The sequence below is a fragment of the Chelonoidis abingdonii genome, chromosome 10 (assembly GCF_003597395.2).
Source record: "Chelonoidis abingdonii isolate Lonesome George chromosome 10, CheloAbing_2.0, whole genome shotgun sequence".
Classification (NCBI taxonomy): domain Eukaryota; kingdom Metazoa; phylum Chordata; order Testudines; family Testudinidae; genus Chelonoidis; species Chelonoidis abingdonii.
In genome coordinates this window covers 27,250,514-27,274,268 of record NC_133778.1, presented here as the reverse complement: position 1 = coordinate 27,274,268, position 23,755 = coordinate 27,250,514, and the positions used below count along the sequence as shown (strand labels likewise).

Genomic DNA, 23,755 nt, shown 5'->3' with positions numbered 1-23,755 from the left:
GTTCTACCTGCTAAAAGGAACAGCCGGATCCTGATTATTGTATCAGTTATGTAAAGTGGCTGTGTTGTAGTACATCATGGTAAAAAACAAACAAAAAAAAAAACGGGGGCAAAAACCCCACAACAGAAAACACACACCTTTGAAGCTTTGTTCTTGTGAACTCCTACAGAGGAGTATGGTTGGGATTTTAGCTGACAGTACAGTCAGCTGACCATATATACTTAAATGAAATACTTTCTTTAAAATCACCTCTGAGTCTAATATAATGCAGTGGTGTGTAGAGCAGGCAAAGACTGAAATGCCTCAGCTAGTGGTTGCTGTGTTACCATGGCATGTAGGGATGTAGTTGAGTCACTCCAGAAATATACTAAGAATGTGTACCTTAAGCAATAAGTGAATAGTAATCAGTGATGGCTGCTGCATTAAACCAGATTTCAAAAAATGATTTATGATTCCTCTAAAATGTCATGTGTTGTAGTGTAAAAAGTACAGAGACCAGTTCACGGATCAACAGAAGCTTATATATGAAGAAAAACTGGAAGCCAGTGAACTTTTCAAGGACAAGAAGGCTTTATATCCAGCCAGGTAATGAGTTGTTATGGTACCACTACTCACAGTGTAAAAGAAAAATAATCTGCACCCATACTGCTAGTTGTGGATGTTTTTTGTAGACCAGTTTGCTAATCCTAAATGCCTTGAGAATTTTTTGTTTGTGGATTACTGGCTTGATCAAAACATGGAGGTCTCGTAGCTTATTTTGACAGTCTTACACAGTGAAATCAATTTGCTTCTAAATTAAATATTAAACTGCTGATTTTTGATGGTGTTCTGTTAGAATCATTATACCCAGAAACTGCCACCAGTTTTGTCAATGTAAACACTGAGGACTGTTTTCGTGCCAAGACCCCAAATGTAGCAGAAAGGATGTTTCTTTGTGTAATAAACATTTAGCGAACCTGCATAAGGGGACTGGATGCCTCCTTCTCATGCCTTGCTGATCTGGCAGTGAGTGCCACAACAAATAGCCACAGAACAAGGTGAAGGGGTGGAATTAACAATTTCACTCATAAATGAGGAAAAGGCCTTGGAGCCCACACTCTGCGCGAAGCTAAGTAGCCTACATCCCACATGAGAGAGAGCAAACCAGTGGAGTCCACTACTCCCTCCCGCCATCCCCAGCGATACCAAGCCATGGCTTGGCTACTCCATATCTGAGCATACAATACACATTGGTGCTAAGGGTCCCATCTCCCAGCCCTGCAGTAACACGGTGCAGATTCATTATGATTAATTATTTGTATTACCCTAGCATGAAACTGCATTAGTCATGGACCAGGACATGACTGTTCTAGGTGCTGTACAAGTACAGAATAAAAAAAGATGGTCACTGTCCCAGGTAGCTTACAATCTAAGTGTAAAAGAAGAGACAGCAGATAGATCCAGGGGAAGAGTACAAGGAAACAAGGAGGCAGAATTGGTCAGCTTATAAGCAGTGGTCCGCAGTGCACTAGCAGCATAACCATTAAGTTTTCTTTGGAGGCGTCACCGCAAAGGCATGTTTGAAGGAGGGGGCTTTGTGAATGTTTACAGGGATCTCCTCCCACCCCACCCCACCCCACCCCCCTCGCCCACCATGTGGGGCAGCAGGACAGAGCATGAAAGTGGTTGTTTGAAAATGTAACCAGTGGGGGATGGAGGCTGGCATCGTGGTATGCTCAGAGACAGGCATCAACCTTTAGATAGTGAATGAGAGATGACAGGGAAGGTGGGTATCCACACTTGAGTCGTGCGGGAGTGGCATTCCAGTACTTCCTCTGGTCCTGGGCCAGGCAGCTCCTTTCCGTCTCTGGCTGCAGGCTGTCATCTGAGCTGGCAGGTGCCGGGGGTTGGGCACTTAGCATGAAGGGAGCTGGGGCACTGCAGGCAGGACTGGGTGAGGGAGCTCAGGAGATGGAGCTGCTGGGAGCCTGAGGCAGAATGGGAGCCAGGCAATGTTGGGAGCTGGACAGCAGGGTCTCAACAGGGAGCAGGTCCTGGGCATAGGTAGCTGGAATATCTGTTGTGGAAACTGGCACATTAGCAAGAAAAGAGGAGATATTGTGTGGGGGGTGGAGGGGTAGGGGGAGGGAGGAAGAGGTGGAGACAGGACAGGCTCTGCAGAGAGTTACCACCTGCTCCCCAAACTTCTCCACTGCCCTTATCTTCTTCCTAGTTCCCCCCAGTTGCCCCCTGCTCCCCACTGCTCACTCCTGTGGCTTCCCACTGCCCTTCATTCTGGCCTTTTTTTTTTTTTTTTTTTTTTAGGACTCTCTTGTTCTGGTGGGGATAGGTTGTGAAGGGCCTTGAAAGTAAAGACAAGTGGCTTATGTCTGAGGCAGCAAGAAGGGAGTAGCCAGTGGAGGGCTGCAAAGAGAGGAGTGACAAGGTCAAAGTGACAGGCTAGGAAAATGATCTTTGCAGCAGCATGTAGGCCTTTCTCACTTGTTCAGGATTTGGACAATAAGAAGCAAACAAAAATACTTGCTGCTAACAGATTTGCTGTGGTCATTATTTAAGCTTAATTGATGCTAAAATATTAATGAAAAAAGTAAGCAGTGTTGGAATGTGAGAACTAGGCAATTTTGTAGTTAAGCATGGTAAGAAATATCTTTAAATGATGAAACTTGTAAAGCTTTTTATCTTCCCAAGGCCACGTTTGTTTGGTAATTATTTCTATTCCAGAGACTCTGTCTACTCAGTGATAGTGTCTGGGCTGGGTAAAATCTTACATATCTCTACAAATACTCTTATCAGTATTTCAGACAGGTAGAGAGGCCTGAAAATGCCAGGGAATTTCTGATGAGTCTCCAGTTGGTGCTATCTGTCCAGTTAACATTGCTCAAGTAATTGCAAGAATGTCTACATTTTTTCTTTGGGCTGCAGACATATTTGTGTTGTATGCAATAAAGCTGATAAAAATCAGTTCTGAGGCTCTCTAAAGAAGCTTGATTGAAATTTAAGTTATGATTGGAACTGAGAAACTAGAAGTTCAGTTTTCAGTGGAAACAAACCTTGTGGTGTCTTATTTTTGTATAAAAGTAGCTTGTGTTAGACTGTTCTCTCCAGCGTACTAGTCAGAATCTGAATGTGGAGAGATTTCTTGTTTGAGCAATGGGGAATTGATTAAATGAAAGCCAACACCCATTGTAATTAAATCTTCAACTCATGGTTCAGCCAGAATCTATATTTTATATTTTCAACCAAAATGCTTCCTAAATTCAGAATGAAATGAAACCATACTGATTAAAAACTTACAAAACATTTTCAGCTAATTTGTTTGTGTGGCAGCAGAGAGAGAGAGAGGTGCTAGTGTTTCTTGAAAACTTGTTTGGTTAAATATACTTCGTGTGCAGCACTGTTGCCTAAAGCAGGGCTTGAAAATCTGACCCAGTACTTAATAACTTAAGAACCTAGACCAATTAAGTCCACTAGCCAGGGTGAGAAAATGTGGTCTTCGAAGGTCCCCAAATTGACACTACCTGCATTTTAGAGGCATACAACAGTTGTGTATTAATGGGAAAGGTTATCAGCAGCCAACAACTTTATATTTAATACATTTAAAAATACGTTAATTGTAACATCTCTCTTTCTTTTCTTATACTTCCTTTTCATTCCAGGTTTCACTCAGCCTTTCTCCTTTCTTTCATATAATAGATCCTGGAATATCTTTTTCTTCACTGTATTCAAGCGTCTGTACCAGCTCTTTCTATTTCTCTTAACAATAGAGGAGGAGATCAAAAAACAATTTTTTATTTTTTTTTTTACTCTTTCCCACTCCTGGAAAAAGTGGAGGCTGCCATATTTCTGTGAGGGTGCTGTCCCTGGATCCTGGTTGGCACATCCATTTTTTTTTTTATGTCTGCCTCCAGTCAATAGACGACTGCCTGTGGAACTTCGAAATCCCTTTTGTGCAGGAAGGAAGAAGCAATGTTCACTATATCTCTGGTTGTGAGCTTCTCATGTAGGAAGAACAGTTCAAGACTGAAAAATGCAATATTATGCGTTAAAATGTACAGTTGAGGTTTTGGAAGTCAGAATGCTGTCAGATAGGACTAAGTAGGAGATAGATCCAAATCTGGCGTATATTCAGGGAGAGATTTGCAAAGGCACAGAGGACTGGTAGGCATCCAACTCCCATGAAAATCAGTGGGAGTTGAATGCCTTACAGATTGCTTTAGGCCCATTGGAAAATACCTACCAAAGTGCTGAGACTGGGATATTTTATATATTCTTGTGTTAAACATCATGCAACTAATGAAGTGGGAAAGTGTATGCAAGTAAATACAATACCCATGAATAAGGTCTTTGGGACTGCCATTGGCACCAATCCACCATTGTAAAGCCTACACCAAAATGTGACAGTTCTGGGATTTTTTACCTGTGCCCAAAAGTCAAATTTAACTTGAGTGTTTCTGTATTGTTTTGTCCTTCCACAGTGTTGGGCAACCATTCCATGGGACTTACCTGGAAATCAGCAAGAACCCCAAGTACAAAAAACTCAAAGATGCTGTGGAAGAAAAGATCATTATCGCTGAAGTTGTGAATAAAATCAATAGAGCTAATGGGAAGGTAATAAAATAGCACTGTTTAATCCCAAAGAGCATTCTGATGTGATAGGTCTTGTTGTAAATTAACATATAGGGCAATTTTATTTTTCCCCTCAATGATTCTAAAGGTAATAAAAAGCTTATTTATTCAATTTCCCCATCTGTTAAATGGGGATATTGATGCTTACCTCACTTGCAAAGCATTTTGAGATCTATTGATAAAAATTGCTGCATAAGAGGCAGGTATTAGTTATTAATTGATGGTAATATTCTTTCATAACTGTTCTTATTAAATTATCTATTTTAGACTGTAGAAGTGTGGAATTCTTTTAGGATAAGTATGTTTCTAATGTCCAAAAAATCTTTTTGTTTAGAGAAAATGCTTAGCTATGTATTAGGAGAATAGTTCTGAGATGATAATGGAGGACAGCATACCGTATATACTCATTTATAAGCCAAATTGAAGGAAAGAGAAGCACCAGAGAAGGGGGTTGGCTTATGAATGGGTATAGAGAGGGAGATAGGGGACACAGTCCCTCCCACCAACAGAGGCACCAGAGCCAGAAGGGAAGAGTTAGGGCCAGAGTCTCTCCACTTCTGGCCACTCTGCTCTCCCCCCAGCCTCCGAAGCAGCTGCAGCTCCGGGCCTGGCAGGCTGCAGCCGTGCCGCTCAGCCCCGCCCTCCAGAGCAGGCTGTGACCACTCTGCCCAGTCTGGGCCACCAGAGCAGGCTGCCCTGGCCCTCCCCAGATAAGGTGGGAAGGGATGGGATGGGGAGAATGGGGGGGGTTGCGGGCTAGGGGTGGGTTCATGGAGGGAGTGGTCACAGGAGTTACTCCCCTGAATTCTGGCTTCTCCCCCGCAAAAAATTTCCCCACCAGTTGCTGTTCCAGCTCATCAGGGTGAGCAGCTGGGACACTTTGTTTACTTAGGTTTACCTCCGTGCCTGCGGACACTCGAGGTAGACAAACCATCTCAAGCTGCTGGTAGGCTATCCTGATGGCCCGGGAGCCAAAGTTTGCTGAAGCTGAATTATAGGGTCGGCTTATGAACGGGTCATAAAAATTTTCCACTTTTACTTATCCATCTTGTGGAAGTCAGCTTATAAACGAACTGGCTTATGATCAAGTATATACGGTAATATTTAAAATATATAAACATTTTGGTACATATAGTGTGTGTACACAAATATATATGCTTGACACTGCATTTACTCTGCACCCAAAATTTGTTGATTTCAATAGACATTTGCAGTGCACAAGGAATGAAGAATCAGAGTTATTCTCATTTATATATGTATTCTGACTTTCCATTTTCAGATTGTAAATCTATAAACTTACAATTAAAAATATTGTGTTTATACATGTAAGCATAGGGGGCAAAATGAAGAACTGGGGGTGCATTAGACTTCTGGATCGATAAGAAGGCAGTTAAATAAAGGTGACCACGTTTTCAGAGATGATCAAACTGCAGCTCCTGCTGAACTTAAAGCACTCAGGTTTGAAAATTTGAGCCACAGTTCTTAGTTGTATAAACTATTTGTTTTCCTAATGGTTACTCTGTTGTGAAGTCTTCATTTCTGTGTTTGAATAGATAATGTTTTTCATTTTCTCATTTTACAGTGTGCATCCAGGATTTTCTTGTTAACAAAAAATAATGTCCTCCTTGCTGATCAAAAGTCTGGACATATCAAGTCAGAGGTTCCTCTGGGTGATGTTACTAAAGTGTCCATGAGCTCTCAAAATGATGGCTTTTTTGCTGTGCACCTCAAAGAGGTAGAGTTTAAATCTGTAATAAATTATCAAGCAAATGTATACTGTATGAGAAGAAATTATTTTAAAACACTAATTCTTGTGGTATTAGCATATAGGGTTAAAACAGCTGTCTAAACCTTTGCCACATCTATGAAGTGGTAGGTTTAAGATTACTAAAGACCAGGTAGTGGAACTGTTAAATAATGGGTGACAATTCGCTTGTGAAAATGAGACCTAGTGATTTGCTTCAGCCTTTTCAGGTTTTAGACTTTTTCCATTTGTAAAATGGCCCTTTCGTCTGGTTTTTATTCATAGTGAAAGCTTGTCCTTAGCTTTTTAACCCCTCGTATAGCTTTCCCTGACTCTTCAGTGTAACTGAAGTAGAATAAACAGATCAGTAAATGTGTTTCTGCTCTTTAGGGGAAGTAGGAAGTTTAGATTAAATATCGTCCCCTTTTTTCTTCTGAAAAAATGTATTAACTTCTATACCTAGACTTTTAAAAACTCGTTGAGAATATTTTTACCACATTTTTATTGCTCACTTCATCTTACTCTCTGCATTCTTCATCACTAACTTTGCCATTCATCCCCTTGATGGGCGCTCGAAGAAATTTACCTTATTATATCACTAATTTAGTTACCAATCTAAAAGAATCTACAAGTACTTTGTTTCTCTTCACTGATTGTAGAACCGTCTTAAAAATCTGTTCTTTCAGTGTTTTTCTTTCTTAAATGGAGCTGATAGCCTAGCTGTTTTGTTGAACAAATTCAATTCATATAGTGGTGCCCTGTCATGCCAGAACATCTTTTTCTATGTGCTAGTATCAACAGTTGGTTTCAGTTGCTATGATATAGTGTGAATTGCTGTGAGATAGCCAGCAGAGGGAGACTCAAACAGTACATTTCTGTAGGATCTACAAAGTTTAGTGGCTTTCCTTTGAGCTGAGGGGGAACCTACCTTGATAGTTAGAATCCCATGGAGCTTTCTTATCAGATTCTAACAGGTTTAAGGTTGCATCATATATGAAGCCCAAAACTTGGATGGCGTTCCTTTTTAACTTCAGCGTCAAAATACTGGCACTTGGTGGTGACTTCCTTGCTACCCTGTCTTGCCCAGTGGTGTGCTTTACTGGTATTTGATCCTTATGTTTTGCATTTTGGGGGGTGGCATAGGAAGGAGGGGTTCTGAAGTCTGCTTACCTATATAAAACTCTACAGGATTCCTCTGAGTCTATTTGTGCTGATACTAACTACATTTCTTTCTGTTCTAGGGCTCAGGAGCAGCTGGTAAAGGGGATTTCCTGTTCAGCAGTGATCACCTTATTGAAATGGCCACCCAGCTTTACCGCACCACGCTCAGCCAGACCAAACAGAAGCTCAACATTGAGATTTCTGATGAGTATGTTATTTTTTGCTTGTTTTTAAAAGAACATTTCCTTCAGCACAGCATGCTGATAGGTTCATCAGTCAAAAATGTAACCTTGGATAAACAAGGTTTATGTAACTGGGATTTTCTTCTGATGACAGAAAAATAACTTGTAATCAGGGATTCCAGTTTTCTGTTTCTATCTGTGTTCATTTCCAGTATTCGTTTTTGGCTATTTAGAGCCTTGAAACTTAGTAGAGAAATTCTTTGTTTTTTAGGTTTTGTTTGAAATGAGACTATACATTTGAGCAGAAATGCTATTTCATTATCAGTGAAATTAAATAAAAACAAATTAAATTTAAAACCATCTTTTACTTGTATAGATTTATGTTTTCACACTGTGTGTAAACCACATACATAAGCAGTTTTACATGCTGCTACTATGTGTGACCAAATAATGAATCAGGGAGAACATGACAGGAAACAATACAGGCTGTAATTGACAGAGACAAAACATTAATAGGATGTCAGTTCATCTGAAACATCTTTTACCTTCTTTTTAGTGTATGTTACTTAAAATTCCTGTTGATGTTTAATCAGTTGTTTGTGGCTTAAGCAGAAAACTGGAATCTCCAATTACAAATTGTGTCCATTGAGTTCTGTTTCATGTTTTGGTCTCTTGGGTAAGATTCAGAGTATCAATGTTATAAGCATGGAGTAAAGTTGCCCTGTAAATTAGCTTTTATTGATTAGGTGCAAGGTCTGTTAAGAAATAGGTCACCAGTTGTTTTTGGACTTAAGGCCTGATTCTGCCACATTTGCTCATGTGGAGTAGAAGCATACTCTGTGAGTAATGCCACTGATTACAGTGGGACTGCTCATAAAGTAAGGTACTATTCTTTTTGAATAAAGGAAGCAGAATCTGTCCTTTTTTCTTCAAGATGTGGGTGCTCCACTTCAAGTGTCGGTGCGTCCCGGCGCCTTTGATTGGAGATCTTCAGTAGCAGTGCCTGGTTGAGCCGCACATGCACAGGCGTCGTCTTGCGGCATTGTTGAAGTCTGCTTGGCGTATGCGCGTTTCAACCCCCTCAGTTCCTTCTCAACAGTCCTTGACTGAAGATGGAACTCGGGGGCAGTGCTGAACCTCTTCCCCTATTTTGAGAGAAAATTAGTTTTATTTAGATAAAACCTCTCCAGTTACTACGCTACCTTTAGATAGTTGCATAGAGCTCACTAAAAACAAACACCCATCTCTCCCCCCCCAAAAATAAAAAAAAATCCTAGTTTTTCTTAACCCCTCTTCCCTCTTTTGGAGTGAACTCCTCTACGGTCTCGTTCTTAGACCTTCTTCAGTGGCCACATTAAAGATGCCAGGGTCTTCTGGTTTAAAAAATGCTACTCTTGCAAGAACCTCATACCATGCTTGGACGGACATTCCTGGTGTGTCAAATGCCTCAGTGAGACACACGTCCCAACTAAGTGCGTTCACTGCAATAATCTAAAAAACAGAGCTCACAGAGACCTGCGTTTTAAAGATGATTCTTATGGAGAAATCCCTCCAACCTGATTTGGAGATGGGCGGAACAAAACCCTCTTCTAGGTGCTCTCCGACCACATTGGGACTGACCAAGAGCCCAGCACCACCCTGTCATGAGACGATGAAGAGAACCTCAACCTCCACAGACAGGGAACCGGGCACAAAGAAATGGCCCCAACTAGGTCCTTGCCAGCAGTGCCGACTGCCTCAGAGGTCAGCACCTGCGACATTCCCAACATCTCCAGCACCGGGCATATGGTGCAGAAATGTAAACAGTCAAGACTGCATCATGGCCAGGTCTCCTCCCGGGCACCACAGGTGCTAGCAGCCATGCCAGAGTCTGTGCCCACTCGACTCCACTCAACACCCTCTGAACACTAGGGATCTACACCCCTCCTTCCAAGCGGAAGAGATACCAGCTTTACCAGAGGTCTCGCCCGCAGCAATGCAACCACCCGTATTCCAAGCAGTACGGCACTAGGAGGTCCCACGGCAGGCCTAACAGGCATCAACAAACCCAGTGTGAACAACCTACCTCCCACGAGTTGGGCAACACACTGCAATTTTGAAATCTTGGTCAAGGGTCTGAGCGTCCACTCTTTACCACCAGCGCCTACTTGCCCTTTTGGCCATCACCTCCAATGCTTCCACCACGCATGGCAAAACATCACACAGGATTGCTGGGTCCTGGAAATAGTGCAGTGGGGCTACTCCATCCCCTTTATTTCAGGGACCCCCCTCACGAACGCCTACTTCAGGAAAAAGTAACTCACCTGCTCCTCTTAGGTGCAATGGAGAGAGTTCCAGCACAACACAGAGGGAAGGGATTTTACTCCCACTATTTCTTGAACCAGAAGAAAAGCAGAGGATGGCGACCCATTCTAGACCTGCGACGATTCAACAAATTCGTCCGCTCCCAAAAATTGAGAATGGTAATGTTGGGCATGATAATACTGGCGCTGGAATGAGGGGACTGGACACAAACTTCTATATTTCAATATACCCAGCACACAGACAATTCCTACGGGTCACAGTGGGGCACAACCATTTCCAACACAGAGTGTTCCAATTAGGTCTCTCCATTGCACCGCAGGTGTTTTACAAGACTCTCATGGTGGTAGCAGCTCACCTACACAAAGGATCATATTTTTCCTATACCTGGACAACGGCCTCATCAAGGGCTAGTCATACGAAGAAACGCAAACACAGAAAGCAACACAGTTGACCATCGCTCTTTTTCCAAAGGATCAGACTGCAAATAAACTTCCAAAAGTCCACTGTGACACTTTCATAGAGTTCATTGGGGCTTACGTGGACTTGACCCTCGCCAGAGCCTTCCTCCCACAGCCCAGGTTCCTCACTATCAAACACCTCATACACATGGTCTCCATCTGCCCAAAGATCGAAGCCAGAATGCATCTGCAACTTCTGGGCCACATGGCAGCTGCCACGTTCGTAGTGAAACATGCCAGACTACGCATGAGGTGCTTACAGGGCTGGTTGAGTTCTGTATATGAACCCACCAAGCACAGTTTCCATATGATGGCAACTCCACCTGCAAACGTGCTGAACTTACTGCACTCGTGGACAGAAAGGAAGAATATAAGCACAGGAGTTCCCTTTTGCCAGTATTCCCCCGCACTCATGCTCACCACAGACACCTCCCTGGTAGGTTGGGATGCATACCTGCAACATCACATGACACAGGCAGGTGATCTGCACCGGAGGCCTATCTGCATATAAACCACCTAGAACTCTGAGCTGTCAGGTACACCTGCCTTCACTTCCTCCCACTCATTCTAAACAAATCTATTTGAGTACTCATGGACAATACTGCATGCACGTTCTACATCAACAGACAAGGAGGGAGCAAGATCACACTCCCTGTGCATAGAAGCCTTCAAACTTTGGAACTGGTGCATACGCCATCGCATAAACATCACGGCTTCATACCTACCGGGGTGTCAGAACACCACTGCTGACACCCTCAGCAGACGCTTTTCACAGGAACACGTTAGGAACTAAATCCTACAGTCGCATCCTACCTATTCTCCCTTTGGGGCTCTCCTTCAATAGATCTGTTTGCCAGAGCAAGGAACCACAAATGCCAATTATTTTGCTCCAGAGTGGGACTCGGGACTGGCTGTCTGGGAGACACATTCCTAATCTCATGGAACAGGACACTTAGATATGCATTCCCTTCAATTCCTCTAATAGACAAGAGTTCTCCGCAAGATCAGGGATGACAAGGCCGAGGTCATACTTATCGCCCTGACGTGGGCCAGACAGACATGATATTCTTACCTGCTTCACATGTCGATCTGCCCTCCAAGAACTCTCCCGATGAGACCGGACCTCCTCTCCCAGAGTGACAGCGCATCCTCCATCCACAACTGGAGAAACTTCATCTGACAGTCTGGCTCCAATTTGGTTCCAATTGCATGAACTAGCCTGTTCAGAGCAAGTGAGACACGTGTTGTTACACAGGAGATGCAACTTGTCCCACAATACTTACCTCCAAAAGTGGAAACATTTCTCGATGATGTGCTTACAGAAAGCTCTCACGCCCTGCCTCACACCCCTTCCCGATATCCTAGACTACATTTTAGAATTCAGAAACAAAGGTGTATCACTCAACTCCATCAGAGTTCATCTCGCAGCAATCAATGCCTTCCATGAGAAAATGGATAGCACCTCTGTCTTCACACACCCTACTAAAAAACGCTTCCTTACTGGACTCCAAAACCTCTACCCTGAAGTCTACTCCCCCACACCCACCTGGAATTTGAAACTTGACCTTAGGGGCCTCATGAGACCTCTCTTTGAACTGATAGCAATCTCCTTCTTACTCCACACGTCCATGAAGGTTGCATTCCTCGTGGCCATCACATCAGCCAGATGGGTCGGGGAATTAAGTGCACTCGTGGCCAACCTCCCAGTACACTAAGTTCTTTAAGGACAAGTTCATGATGCAACCCTACCCTAAATTTCTGTCAAAGATAGTGTGTCCTCTTTCCACCTTAACCAGCTGATACACCTCCCAACTTTTTACCCAAAACTCTATAGGAAGCAGCACTTCATACCCTTGATATAGAAAGGCGATTGCCTTCTACTTGATCAGAACAAAAATCATTTAGTTAATCACCTAGACTTTTTGTATCTACTGTAGAACACTCCAGAGGAGCTGCTGTTTTGAAACAGTGACTCTCCAAGTGGATCTCCGACTATATTAGGTCCTGCTACCAGATCCACGACGTTGAACATCCTGACGGCATCAGAACTCATTCCACTCGAGCTACATCAACATCGGTAGCATTCCTACACAACATACCCATTATTGACATATGCAAAGCCACCACATGGTCGTCAGCGTACAAGATGCCAGAGCGGAGACTATAGTAGATCAGACAGTGCTGGCTGCCACTGCCAAACCCGCGATTCCAAAGTCCTCCCAACAATAGTGGGTACTACTCTACATTCATCTGAATTGGAGCACCCACAGCAACACCACTCGAAGAAGAAGAGACAGTTACTCACCCTGTGCAGTAACTGATGTTCTTTGAGATGTGTCCCCCTGTGGATGCTCCACTACCCACCCTCCTCCCATCTACTTTGGAGTTCGACTTAAAGGACTGCGGTGGAGAAGGAACTGAGGGGGTCAAAACGCACGTGCGCCAAACAGATTCCAACGATGCCACGGGACACCAACTGCGTGCGCGTGTCCCAGCTGGACACTGCTACCAAAGATCTCTGATCAACGGCGCCGGGATGCACTAACACCTGAAGTGGAGCACCCACAGGGACATGCATCTTGAAGAAACTCATCCTGTGCGGTAACTGAGGAACCTTCTTTTAGCACTAGTGAAAATAACAATTTCTCTAGGCAAAACTTGAACTCGTCATGTGCTGTTGCTCACTTAACCATAGATTGCTGCCTAAAGTTCCAGTAATAACTACAGTTTATGGAGCTGATAGATGCTGAAATGTAGGGTTAACTTGAAAACTCAGAGTTGTTGCTACGAGGAGTCCGGTGGCACTTTTAAGGACTGACAGATTTATTTGGGCATAAGCTTTCGTGGGTTAAAAAAAACAAAACAAAAACACTTCTTCAGATGTTGTTCTTCAGTTGTTGCTCTTCATCTGAAAATGTCAATGTTTTTCTTAGTACTATAAAAAGTGCAATTAAATTTACTCAACCATAAGTATAGGTGCCCTTGGCATCTTAAAATGTTGAGGCAATTCCTAATAAGGATCTCATTTAATGCTCAGTGGAGAGGCATATGCCATCAAAATCACATTCCAGCATGCATGTTAGACTGTTTAGTGCACTTGTGTGGCCTGTCTGAGGATTGAGATCTTGTCATGGTTTCTGTTAACAATCTGTCTTCACAGAGGCTTGCATTTTTGCTTGTAGATCTGTTGTCTTGGAAATTTAAAACCCTTTGGGTATATGTTGTTCTTGAATTTATCCACACAAAAGTATGTGAAGAACTTCATAGTAGCACGATGTTCAGTGATGGTGAAATATTGCTGCCCTGTCCCTTCTGAAGTGTAGATCTAAACACAGCTGCATGATTAGGAACTGAGGGAAAACTATGAGCCAGGTTCTTGGTCTCTGCTGTGCACTGCTCCTTGGAAAGGGAGTACCTGCAGGCAAGAACAACATTGACCTGTGATTATGCCCCCTCAGTTATTTTTTTTCAATGAGGGTGGGGGGGAAATAGTTTTCCATTGCAGTGTATTTGCATTTATTTATTGTCACAGGAGGGGGCTAACTGCTGAGCCAATCAGATGTGCTAAAATGGGGTTATCTATCTTCTGTACTGTCATTTTTGTCAGCAAAATTCTCACAAGACATAGTGGGTCAGCTGTAAGAGGTTGTTTCAAGAGGTCAGAACATCAAGGAAAGTGCAGCACTGGTGACACAGCCTGTGGATGTAGGCGCTTAGTGGCACTTTCTAGATGCTACATGGCTGGGAGCTCTGAGCAGGAGACTCTTCAGCGTCTGGTATTGTACAGCAGGAAAAATGTACTGAGTGGAAGCTCTGCAAAGCTCAGGCTGCTTCTTCCCCTGAGCTTTAAAGATAGCTTGATTTTGTGATTTCCGGCTGAAGGGAAATATTCTTTGAAGTTTTTGGCCTTTACTGGAAAACCTCTTAAAGATGCTGAAAGGAAAATCTGCCTATTACAGAAGATCTAGTTTAGGACAGTGGGAATTGTGGAAGAGGCAAACAATGATGTGATGCTATCTTGTTTACTGATACCCCTTCGCTACATGTGGTGGTGAAATTCAGAAAGGCTTAATAAAGGTATATTGATGGTTTTTAAGCAACTGGATGATTGCAAGGGAGTTTTTTCCCCTCTCAGTAGAAAATGAAGGGTTAGAGAAACCAGATTACAGAATTGAATCGATTCTGGACTGCAGGAAGCAGCTATCAGAAACTTGCAGATGGCTGAGAAGGGGCTGTGAAATGTATATTATCACTAAACAGAGAACTGTGAAAACTGATAGAGTAAGAAATATGGGGGTTACTAGACTCCAGAAACACAGAATGGAAGCAATCCAGAACAAACGTGTTCCAGGTGTTCATAATTTTGGTGCCTTACCAATCTGTGCCACTTAATTTCCTGTAAACAACAGTCCCTCTGGGGCAGGAAGCAGCTCGGTATGGTCTTTATTATATTTCTGATGAGGATGGTCCAAGGGTTAGGGCATTAGCCTGGGACTTGAGAAACTGGGGTTCAAGGAAACCTCACTTTGCCACTGATTTCCTGTGTGACACAGGGAAAAGTCACTCAGAAGTTCTCTGTGCTTCCATTCCCCATCTGTAAAATGGGTATGTTAGCAATTCCCTACTCCACAGAGTGTTGTGAGGATAAATACATTAGATTGTGAGGCACTCAGATACTACACTAATGATGGTCATAAAAGTACCTAACTGTTTATCTACAAGAGAAATTCTCCAGAAATCATAAGTTCTGTACATCTAGAATATTTTCTCTATCAAATGAGGATTCCAGATTTTTTCATTATACCCAGTAAAACTATCTTTTCTTTAAATGTGCTGCATGTTGGGTTACCTTTTACAGGTCAGAGTTCTAATGCAACACCCTGGTATAAAATAAAAAAGATCCTTTTCTGTATTAACTTCAGTCTTAATGGCTACTTGGAATACTGTTGGGCAAAACTTCTGGAACCCTAAAGCATTTACCAATATGTGTATTGACTGTTAGATGCACACAATCTTTATTCCACTTTTCCCCAGACAGAAATTTTTTGTATACTGAATGGGCGACATCCACTTTGATTGCATTGGCGTCATTAGCACTACATAAGTAATTTTCCCTCTCTTGATATTTACCCCTTTTTGTCAGCTGTTGAGACTATGCCACTTCCACCTTAATTGAATTGGCCTCATTAGCACTAACCCCCACTTGGCAAGGCAGCTCACATCTTTTCATGTGCTATGATATATGTACTGACTGCTTACTGTATTTTTCACTCCATACATCTGATGAAGTCGATTTTAGCCCACGAAAGCTTATGCCCAAATAAATTTGTTAGTCTCTGAGGTGCCACCAGGACCCCTCATTGTTTTTATCGTATAGTGGTTATGCAGGCTAGTTTTATGCCATACAACACTTAACTATATTTGTAAGGTTATTTACTACTTGAATAACATTATCATCTTTGAAATAATCTGCAGGCCTTGGGAATTTGATATTTTAGCATTTATGCCAATGGATATAGTTAGAGAAGGGTTTTGGAAAACCAGTAGAAGACCAAGGAGATCTGTTCCAGTGCTGCAGTAAGTGGGGAATAATTGTAAATGTCTCAAATACAAGATCTCTTTTCCCTAGATACGTTTTCACATCATTTTTAACTTGGACTAAGATTTCTATGTGTTAGCCATGTGACCCTATCTCAGCAAATGGTTAGTGGGTGTAGAATTCTACACCCCAAAACTACTAGCAGTGGAGGGAAACCGTGCATATTTATTTTAGGAAGCTTTCTCAAGAAACAATGTAGATAAGATATTTTCAAGAAATCCCGTAATATACGTCTATACATCTTGTTTTAATTTTAAAAACTTTGTTTACAAGAGTGGCCTTGTCACAGGACCTTTTTTATTATTTGGTACATATAATCTATAATCTAGATCTGGTAGATCAATAAGTAGATTTGCATCTCTGAAATTATGTTCAATGCGGACAAACAGAATACCTGAGTTTTACGTCATGAAGATCAGCAGTAACAGGGAAAGCAAGTTGTTCTTCAGCAGACTGTAAAATCCCTTCATAGTAGGTCATCCTCTCTTTCAATTTAGAAGACATTCTTTTACGTTTTGTGTCTTTGCAATGGTTCTTAGGGGTAAACTTGTTCAATCTTATCTTATCTTGAAACTATGATTAAAGAGCATCGCTTCTCTGGATCCTGCCAAATCTGCTGACATAGCACAATCAGATGTGATGACTCTGATGTGCCTATGTTTTATGTTGGATGTAATATACTGATTGGAATTACTGTGCTGGATATCACACCTATAGGCGATTAGATAGCCTGATCTTAAATGGTAGCTAGAAAGGGGAAGAAATAAAATACTGTAGGAGGAAAGGTAGTGATGTTTGGGTCTATAGAGCAGTTATAGTATACACAGGACCGTTGTTAAACCATCAGATGGTATCTGGAGAAATGAGCACAGTGCTAGGAATTGGCAGGTCCTTGTTTTGCCACTTATTTAACATGTGGTCTTAAGTGAGTCCTTCTACATTTCTCTGTTTGCCCACCTGTAAAATAGGGATCTTATTTACCCACTTACCAATGAAGCATATTGAGGATTAATTGGTATATATCCGTACTGTACTTTAAACATAGACCTTAAGAGGTCATCTAGTCCTTCCTCTAGCACTGAGGCAGGATTAAATATACCTTCACCATCCTTGATTGGTGTTTCTCAGGCTAGTATTCTGGGGGTGTATTAACAGAAGTGTTGAATGATGTTATGTAAGGTTACTTGTCATTTTGATACTTTCATGTATTAATCACGCTTTTTCAAACAGGCCATTCTGAATGTTCCCTTTCTAAACTGGCACCGCAAAAATCTAGAGTTTAAAGGTGCCTTAATCACTGACAGTGGAATATAATTGAACACAAGGGAGCATAAATGGACAAAACTAATATATAACATAACATTTTCTAGTTTCTAACCCTCTTTTATAATTAATATAAACAATTTCGTGAGGTAATATATACCTTTTTCTTGTTACAGTAGCTAATGAAAGAGATTCTTGCACAAACGACTATTTGCTGTACACGTGGTTTTTCCACTTTTAATTAAAACCCATTTTCTTCTGTCTCCTAGGTTCCTTGTTCAATTCAAACAAGACAAAGTATGTGTGAAGTTTATACAAAGCAACCAGAAAAATGGCAACATCCCAACTTGTAAACGAAAAAACAACCGGCTCCTTGAAGTTGCTGTACCTTAACTGCAGTTGGTCCCTCTACCTTTCATGGACTTGTTTTTTTTTTTTTTTTTCGTAGTGCAATTTTTAGTTTTTTGGGCTGCCAGTGGCTAATAGCTTTAGAAACCCTTGGCAAAATAGTTGACTAATAAGCTTTTAAATCTTTTTTAATACAGTAGTTTTAACCCTCAAAATTTTGTCCAGTGGCAGCATTTTATGAACTGACAAATATCTGTTGCATATGATGTGTTCTTTGTTTAGCCATTACATTTTAGTACAGCATACCATAAACCCACATATTAATGGAAAAACTCTTAATACTCATTGGACTAGATATCTGCCTAACGGAAGATATATAGATTGCATCATAAAAGACATGATGCTTATTGGTAACTTCTGCCCCTTGCATTTTTATGCCAATCTGTGCTGGTGAGCTAAAGGGTTAATTGTTTGCTGCCGTTAGAGAGACTGGTAAAATCATGAGACTGAAACAGTAACTTTTAATTGTAAACAGTTCTAAGAAGCATGTGACTTGATCTATGACAGAATATAGTGCAGGAAAACCTAATTCTGCAAAGCAGAAGGATTGTATAACTGCCTATGCAGCATATGCATATGGTTTTTATTTGCAGTAAAGAAGCTGGTGTTTCAAAACAGGCTTTCTAATAGGTCAGATATTTTTTAATGACTATACAGTAGGAAGCAGAATATAATTAAGGTGGCAACAACATATTTCTTTCATTCACAAAAGCTATATAATTCAAAGCATATTTTCTGTTCTGCTTTTTTCCTTAAATTACTGGTTCACATTAGATCCTGAAAAAATGCGGTAGTATGAATAATGAAACTGCAGGGTATTTAAACTGTTCAGTTATTATTTGAAGAGTTAGTCTTTTTCAGATATGGGCATGTACAATGTGCAATAAAACACTCATGACATTTTGTGAAAAATTATTTATAATACACTTTTGTGTGTAAGAGAGAGATGATTGGTACAGCCTGCATAGATGACGTAGGGATGAAAGTAGGTTTGTGGTTTTAATTTGCAGTTTTTTAGAATGTACACTACAGTTGTCAATTTGGGAAAAGTACGTAGAATTAAAAAGTTTCGTAATTCTGGGGGATGATGTACATAAATTGATATTATAATAATAAAATTGTCCTAATTCTCTGATGTTTGGTACTCTTATGTTATAACCATATTTTTGTATTTCAAAACTGTTATATGTAAGTTTTTTTTTGTGCCAGATGTAATATGCGCACAGAAACACTTTACAATCAAGAACTGCATTGTAAACTTTCAGTATAACTGACTGCAATTAATCTTTTGTAAACCAGAAGCATTAGCTGAAAGCATGGATTTATGGGGACATTTTTTGAATTTTTAGATAGAGGTAACTGCTCAAGTGAAGGGTTTGTTGAATGTAATTGTTTGATTTGTTGATGCAAGGGCAGTTGAGAAGTACTGTGTGCTTGCAGGCTGATACAAATCCCTGCCTTCAAAGACAGGTTAAGACACCAGCTGTGCAATGCTGAAAGCCCAAGCATAAATAAAGTAAAGATAAAGCAAAGTTCAGAGTCTCGTTACTCTCCTGTTGGTGAAGTTATGTAGTATTTATGAAGGTTTCCTTATGTAGTTGTTCTATTGTAATGTAGGCTTTCAATGTTAAAACCCTACTACTTCCAGCAGAGTCACCCGGGCTTCACACACACTCCTTACATATCCAGAAAAATAGTTGTTCCACTTTTGAAATTTTTGTCACATTTTGGTTTGGGGTTAAAATGAAATAAAAGGGTTTAGCTGAGATTGGGGCACAAAATGGTTGCTTTCACTTGTGTCCTTAATGCTACTAAGGTGTAATTTTTTTGAATGGTAATAGTGGTGAAACTTGTGTTAGAATTCTCTTAAATTTGACAAAAGCTACCTCTATCTCATAACATATTAGTAATACCTGAAGGCTCGAAATAAATCGGCATTGTCAGATTAATGAATTGTAAGTTTTAAAGCAGCCTAGAAATGCTATAATTGGAGAACTTTACAAAATAAACCATGGTATCAATTTTTAGAGCAATTAGGATGCACTCAGATTGTGAAGTCATTGCCCTAAAAACATCGCACAAATGTGGTGATCTAATATTTCAAACACCATTCTTCACATACAATGAATTCAAATTTCCGCTTGGCGAAGTGTAACCCAGTTTAAAGCTACAGGAGCTTGTAAAGCTGTTTAACTTTTCAAACTCCTTCCAGGAGGAACCTATTAGGGACAAATTTTCAAAAAATAACCTGGAAATAAGGAAGGCAGACCATGTACATTCTGTCATTGGGGATGGCTCACTTGATGATTACCTGTTCTGTTCATTCTCTTTGGGGCACCTGGCACTGGCCACTGTCGGTAGACAGCATACTGGGTTTTATGGACCTTTGGTCTGACCCAGTATGGCTGTTCTTATGTCATTGGTTCCTGCAATTGTTTGCATGTGGAAAATTAAAGGTGGGGTTCAGGAGCATTTGAACATTTGACCCCTGGAATAAATGTTACCTTTTCACTTTTGCATCAAGTCACTATACAAATGACTTCAATTTTATCCTCTGGGAGTATTTAAAATGATCGTAGTAAAAGGATAGTACAGATATTTGAAGAAGATGAAGGTCTTTACCTTGGTTTCTACTGTATCATTTGTTTTCCAGAACGGTGGTAATTTCTAACCTGTGAACTTGTGCATACTTTGCCATATATTGCAATTGGACACCTGAAAAATGATTGGATTCTAAATGTACAGAAAGGGATTTTGAATATACATTATTTGGATATGTTCACTTAGTCATGATATTTTGAAGTTTAGAATAAGCATACAAGGTCATTTGGTCAGTTTCCTTTCCTTCCATTTCCTTTCTTAACCTACTCTGGTGCTACTGTAAAAAGGGGCAAAAACACACTGGTGCTAAATTTACATATCCCTTTATCTGTAATTTTTCATGTATCATTGGAACTCTCAGTCAAGGGGAGGGAACTCCCTGGATGAGACGTCACCAAATAAGAAATAAAACTTTGTTCTTGCCCCATGTCCTCTCTGAATCTGTATGCTGCTACTTGTCCTCCTTGCAAGTTTTACCTGTATGGGATTGGGAAGAAGTTCAGATTTCAGGTTAAACTTGATATTCAGATTAACCTGATGTTGATGAGTGGTTTGGGAAAACACAAAATCTTAATTTTGTGTGTTATTTTCTTGTGAAGCAACATCTCTTTCCAAATGATTTCACAATAACCTTTTATTTTTCAATGACATTCTGTTGTATGCAATGTGATGTGAATGAATTAAACCTTTCTCTGGACACAGCTTTCTTTGAACATTCTGCAAATTCAGCATTCCTGTTTTCAGGATTTGGATTGGCTGCCCAAGGGAATAGTGTAAATAGGCCAGATTAGCTTGATTTTTCATAAAATGGCATCAAGCCACAAACCTATTTTTTGTTTTATGGAAGGGAAGAAGAAATTTGTGTATTATTGCATTTTTTTACAGTTTTATACTGAATTATATAGTTGATTTTTCATTATACAAATCATGGCATAAGTAAACTAAAGATATAAAGCATAAAGAACGGTATTCATATTAGGCCAGGTTTGTTTGTGTTTTGTTTTGCTTTTGCCAGAAGTGAAAGTATTGTTTTTCTAAACACTTCTGGAATCAGTTAAAAAGCCTAAACTTAATATAAAATGAGATCTTTTCCCCTTCTGCTGAATTTTCATTTAAATATTTAAGTCATTGCTTTTGCAAAACACATTTCAGTGTTCTATAGGATATGATATAGTTTATTTCTGCAAATGGCACTGTAGTATAATTGCTATTTGAAGAGGAGAGGAAGGGCAACCCAAATTAAATATTTAAGCTCCTCTGGACATTAAATTGTTTCAAGGACAGAAAGGAAAAACTAAACAGTTTAAAGGGATACCATCAACTTAAACTTCACACACATCTGTGGTGTTGCACGTAACACCCGTGATCGCTGTAACTGTAAAATACTGTTTTCCCTGTAATCTTTGTCCTTCAGAATCTTTATTTCTGTGCGTTTTGACAATAGTTTGCATATAGTCAATTGCACTGTTTCCGTTGTATAGTCAGTTTCCCCTGGAATTTGGTACACCAAGAATAGGGGGGAGAAAAACATTTTAAAAAATGTGATTGTAAAATCCCCTAAATAAACAAAAGTCTCTGGCACAGATTGTAGTAAATGAAACCACTTTTAAGTAATTATTTTTAACTCAGTAGACTTCATATTGAGAGGGTTCTTTCAATATCACAGAATTTTTGTAATTCAGGTTACAGACGTGGGGCCTGATCCTGCAGACACTGAAGCACATGCATAACTTTACTCATGTGAATAATACTGTGGACTTCATGTGAGTAAACTTACACAAACACCTGAGTGTCTGCAGGATTGGGCCTAAGGGGTACCACGCTCCTACAAGAAGACAATAATATGCTATGCATCACTTCCAATTACGGAAATCTTTTCCATTTTCCCATTTGTTAAGTGAGAGAGTTTCTTCCAGAGGTGATGCTAAAGGCTGTTCAATACATCGAAAAACATTATTGACAAGGAGTGTGTTTGAACAGCACTTCCTTCTGCTAGAAACATTAATAGAGGTGCTTGTTGTCTGTCTACATATACACACACAAGGTGTATCCTCTGATCCAGAGTCATGGTAGAACATCAACTTTGGCATTTACCTTATGCATCAGAGACTAAGGATTTTTAAGGTGAGGTTTCTTAGCCCTCTCAGCTTCTTAAAAGGAGAACATGGAGAATGAGGATTAGCAGTGATCCTGATCGTTTTGAACTGCTGCTAATAACACTGGAAAAATCATCCTTGTATGCTGGATGGCTTGGGATCAGGAGTCTTGGGAAGATTTAGTGGAATGCATTTGGAAGCTAAAAGTAAAGGGGAAGGAAACACAACTTGGTTTTTCCAGTAACGAAACCCACAGATGAATACTTCATATGGTTTGCTGCTCTTGCCTGGAGTAAACCTGCCTAAACAACGACTGTGAAATGCACATCAAACTACATCCAGACTCCACATCAACTGAAATCAACTCTGACTCCTTCATGGGCTGAAACACTCAACTTTAAAACAACTCAAAAATGTATGTTAAAAATGGGTGCTGTGACTGATGTCATTGTCAGCAGGTGAAGTTTGTGCGGGAAAAGCTTTTTGAAACGGACTCCCTCTCCAACTCTTATTATTAAATGTCAAAGTTTTTAGGTGACGGGACAAAATTACGTTATACAAACCAGAGCTGCACAAAACTGTTGACACCAACAAAAAGAAAAACAGAGATGTCATTTCTTAAAATCATAATACCTTTCTTTACTTCCTAGAATGCTACCTGCTTTTAGCTTTCCCCCGTTTATGGCTGTTAGGCATTTGGCACTTAGCTTAATCTCTGAAAATGAAATATAACATAAAAGTAAACCTCTGTTCCAAGAAGTAAGTGTACCTTAGGGGGGTGATCTTGCTGAAACAAAGCTATTGACCCATCCATTTCACCCACAATCTCCAACATCTCCATTATTATTATTATTTGTACAGAAGTGTGTACAAATCCTTGCACCCATAGATGGAGACAAGAAACAAGCAAAGCTCTTCTGCTGTCACTCATGCTGCAAAGGGGACAGGCTGACTGTGCTAACAAGTGTGACATGGTTGTCATCAGTAGTTGTCTGATCTAACATCCCTTCTAGACGGTGGTGGCTGAGTATTTTAATTTCTTCAATGTTTTCTGCAGGAGAGCTGAGCTATGTAGGCAAGGGAACGTTATGGCAGAGTTCACTGCGATAAGATAAGGTAAGTCTTGTAGATGGAGAAGCTGAAGCTCAGAGGTGAGGTGAGCTTGGCCAAGTTCACACTCCAGTTCGCTCTCAGAACCGGGAGTAGACCCTGAGGCACCAAGGCCAATTCCTAACTTTCTAGAGCGAAGAAGGAAAAAGCACCATTTAGCGTGCAATTAATACAAAACCTGAGGGGAGGTGTGAGTGTACTGC

At 40.6% G+C, this 23,755-nt stretch overlaps 1 protein-coding gene across 5 annotated transcripts in view; it reads left to right on the top strand.

The window, feature by feature from the left end:
• MYO1B (myosin IB) overlaps positions 1–18,880 on the top strand; it is a 208,653-nt gene extending 189,773 nt beyond the window's left edge. For all 5 annotated transcript variants that reach the window (XM_075070045.1, XM_032763336.2, XM_032763335.2 and 2 more), the window contains 5 exons: positions 479–585; positions 4,476–4,608; positions 6,209–6,361; positions 7,612–7,739; positions 17,607–18,880. In XM_075070045.1, the coding sequence (XP_074926146.1) occupies positions 479–585; positions 4,476–4,608; positions 6,209–6,361; positions 7,612–7,739; positions 17,607–17,730 (645 nt within the window). In that variant the 3' untranslated portion in view covers positions 17,731–18,880. The remainder of the gene's footprint in view (positions 1–478; positions 586–4,475; positions 4,609–6,208; positions 6,362–7,611; positions 7,740–17,606) is intronic.
• The last annotated feature ends 4,875 nt before the right edge of the window (positions 18,881–23,755 follow it).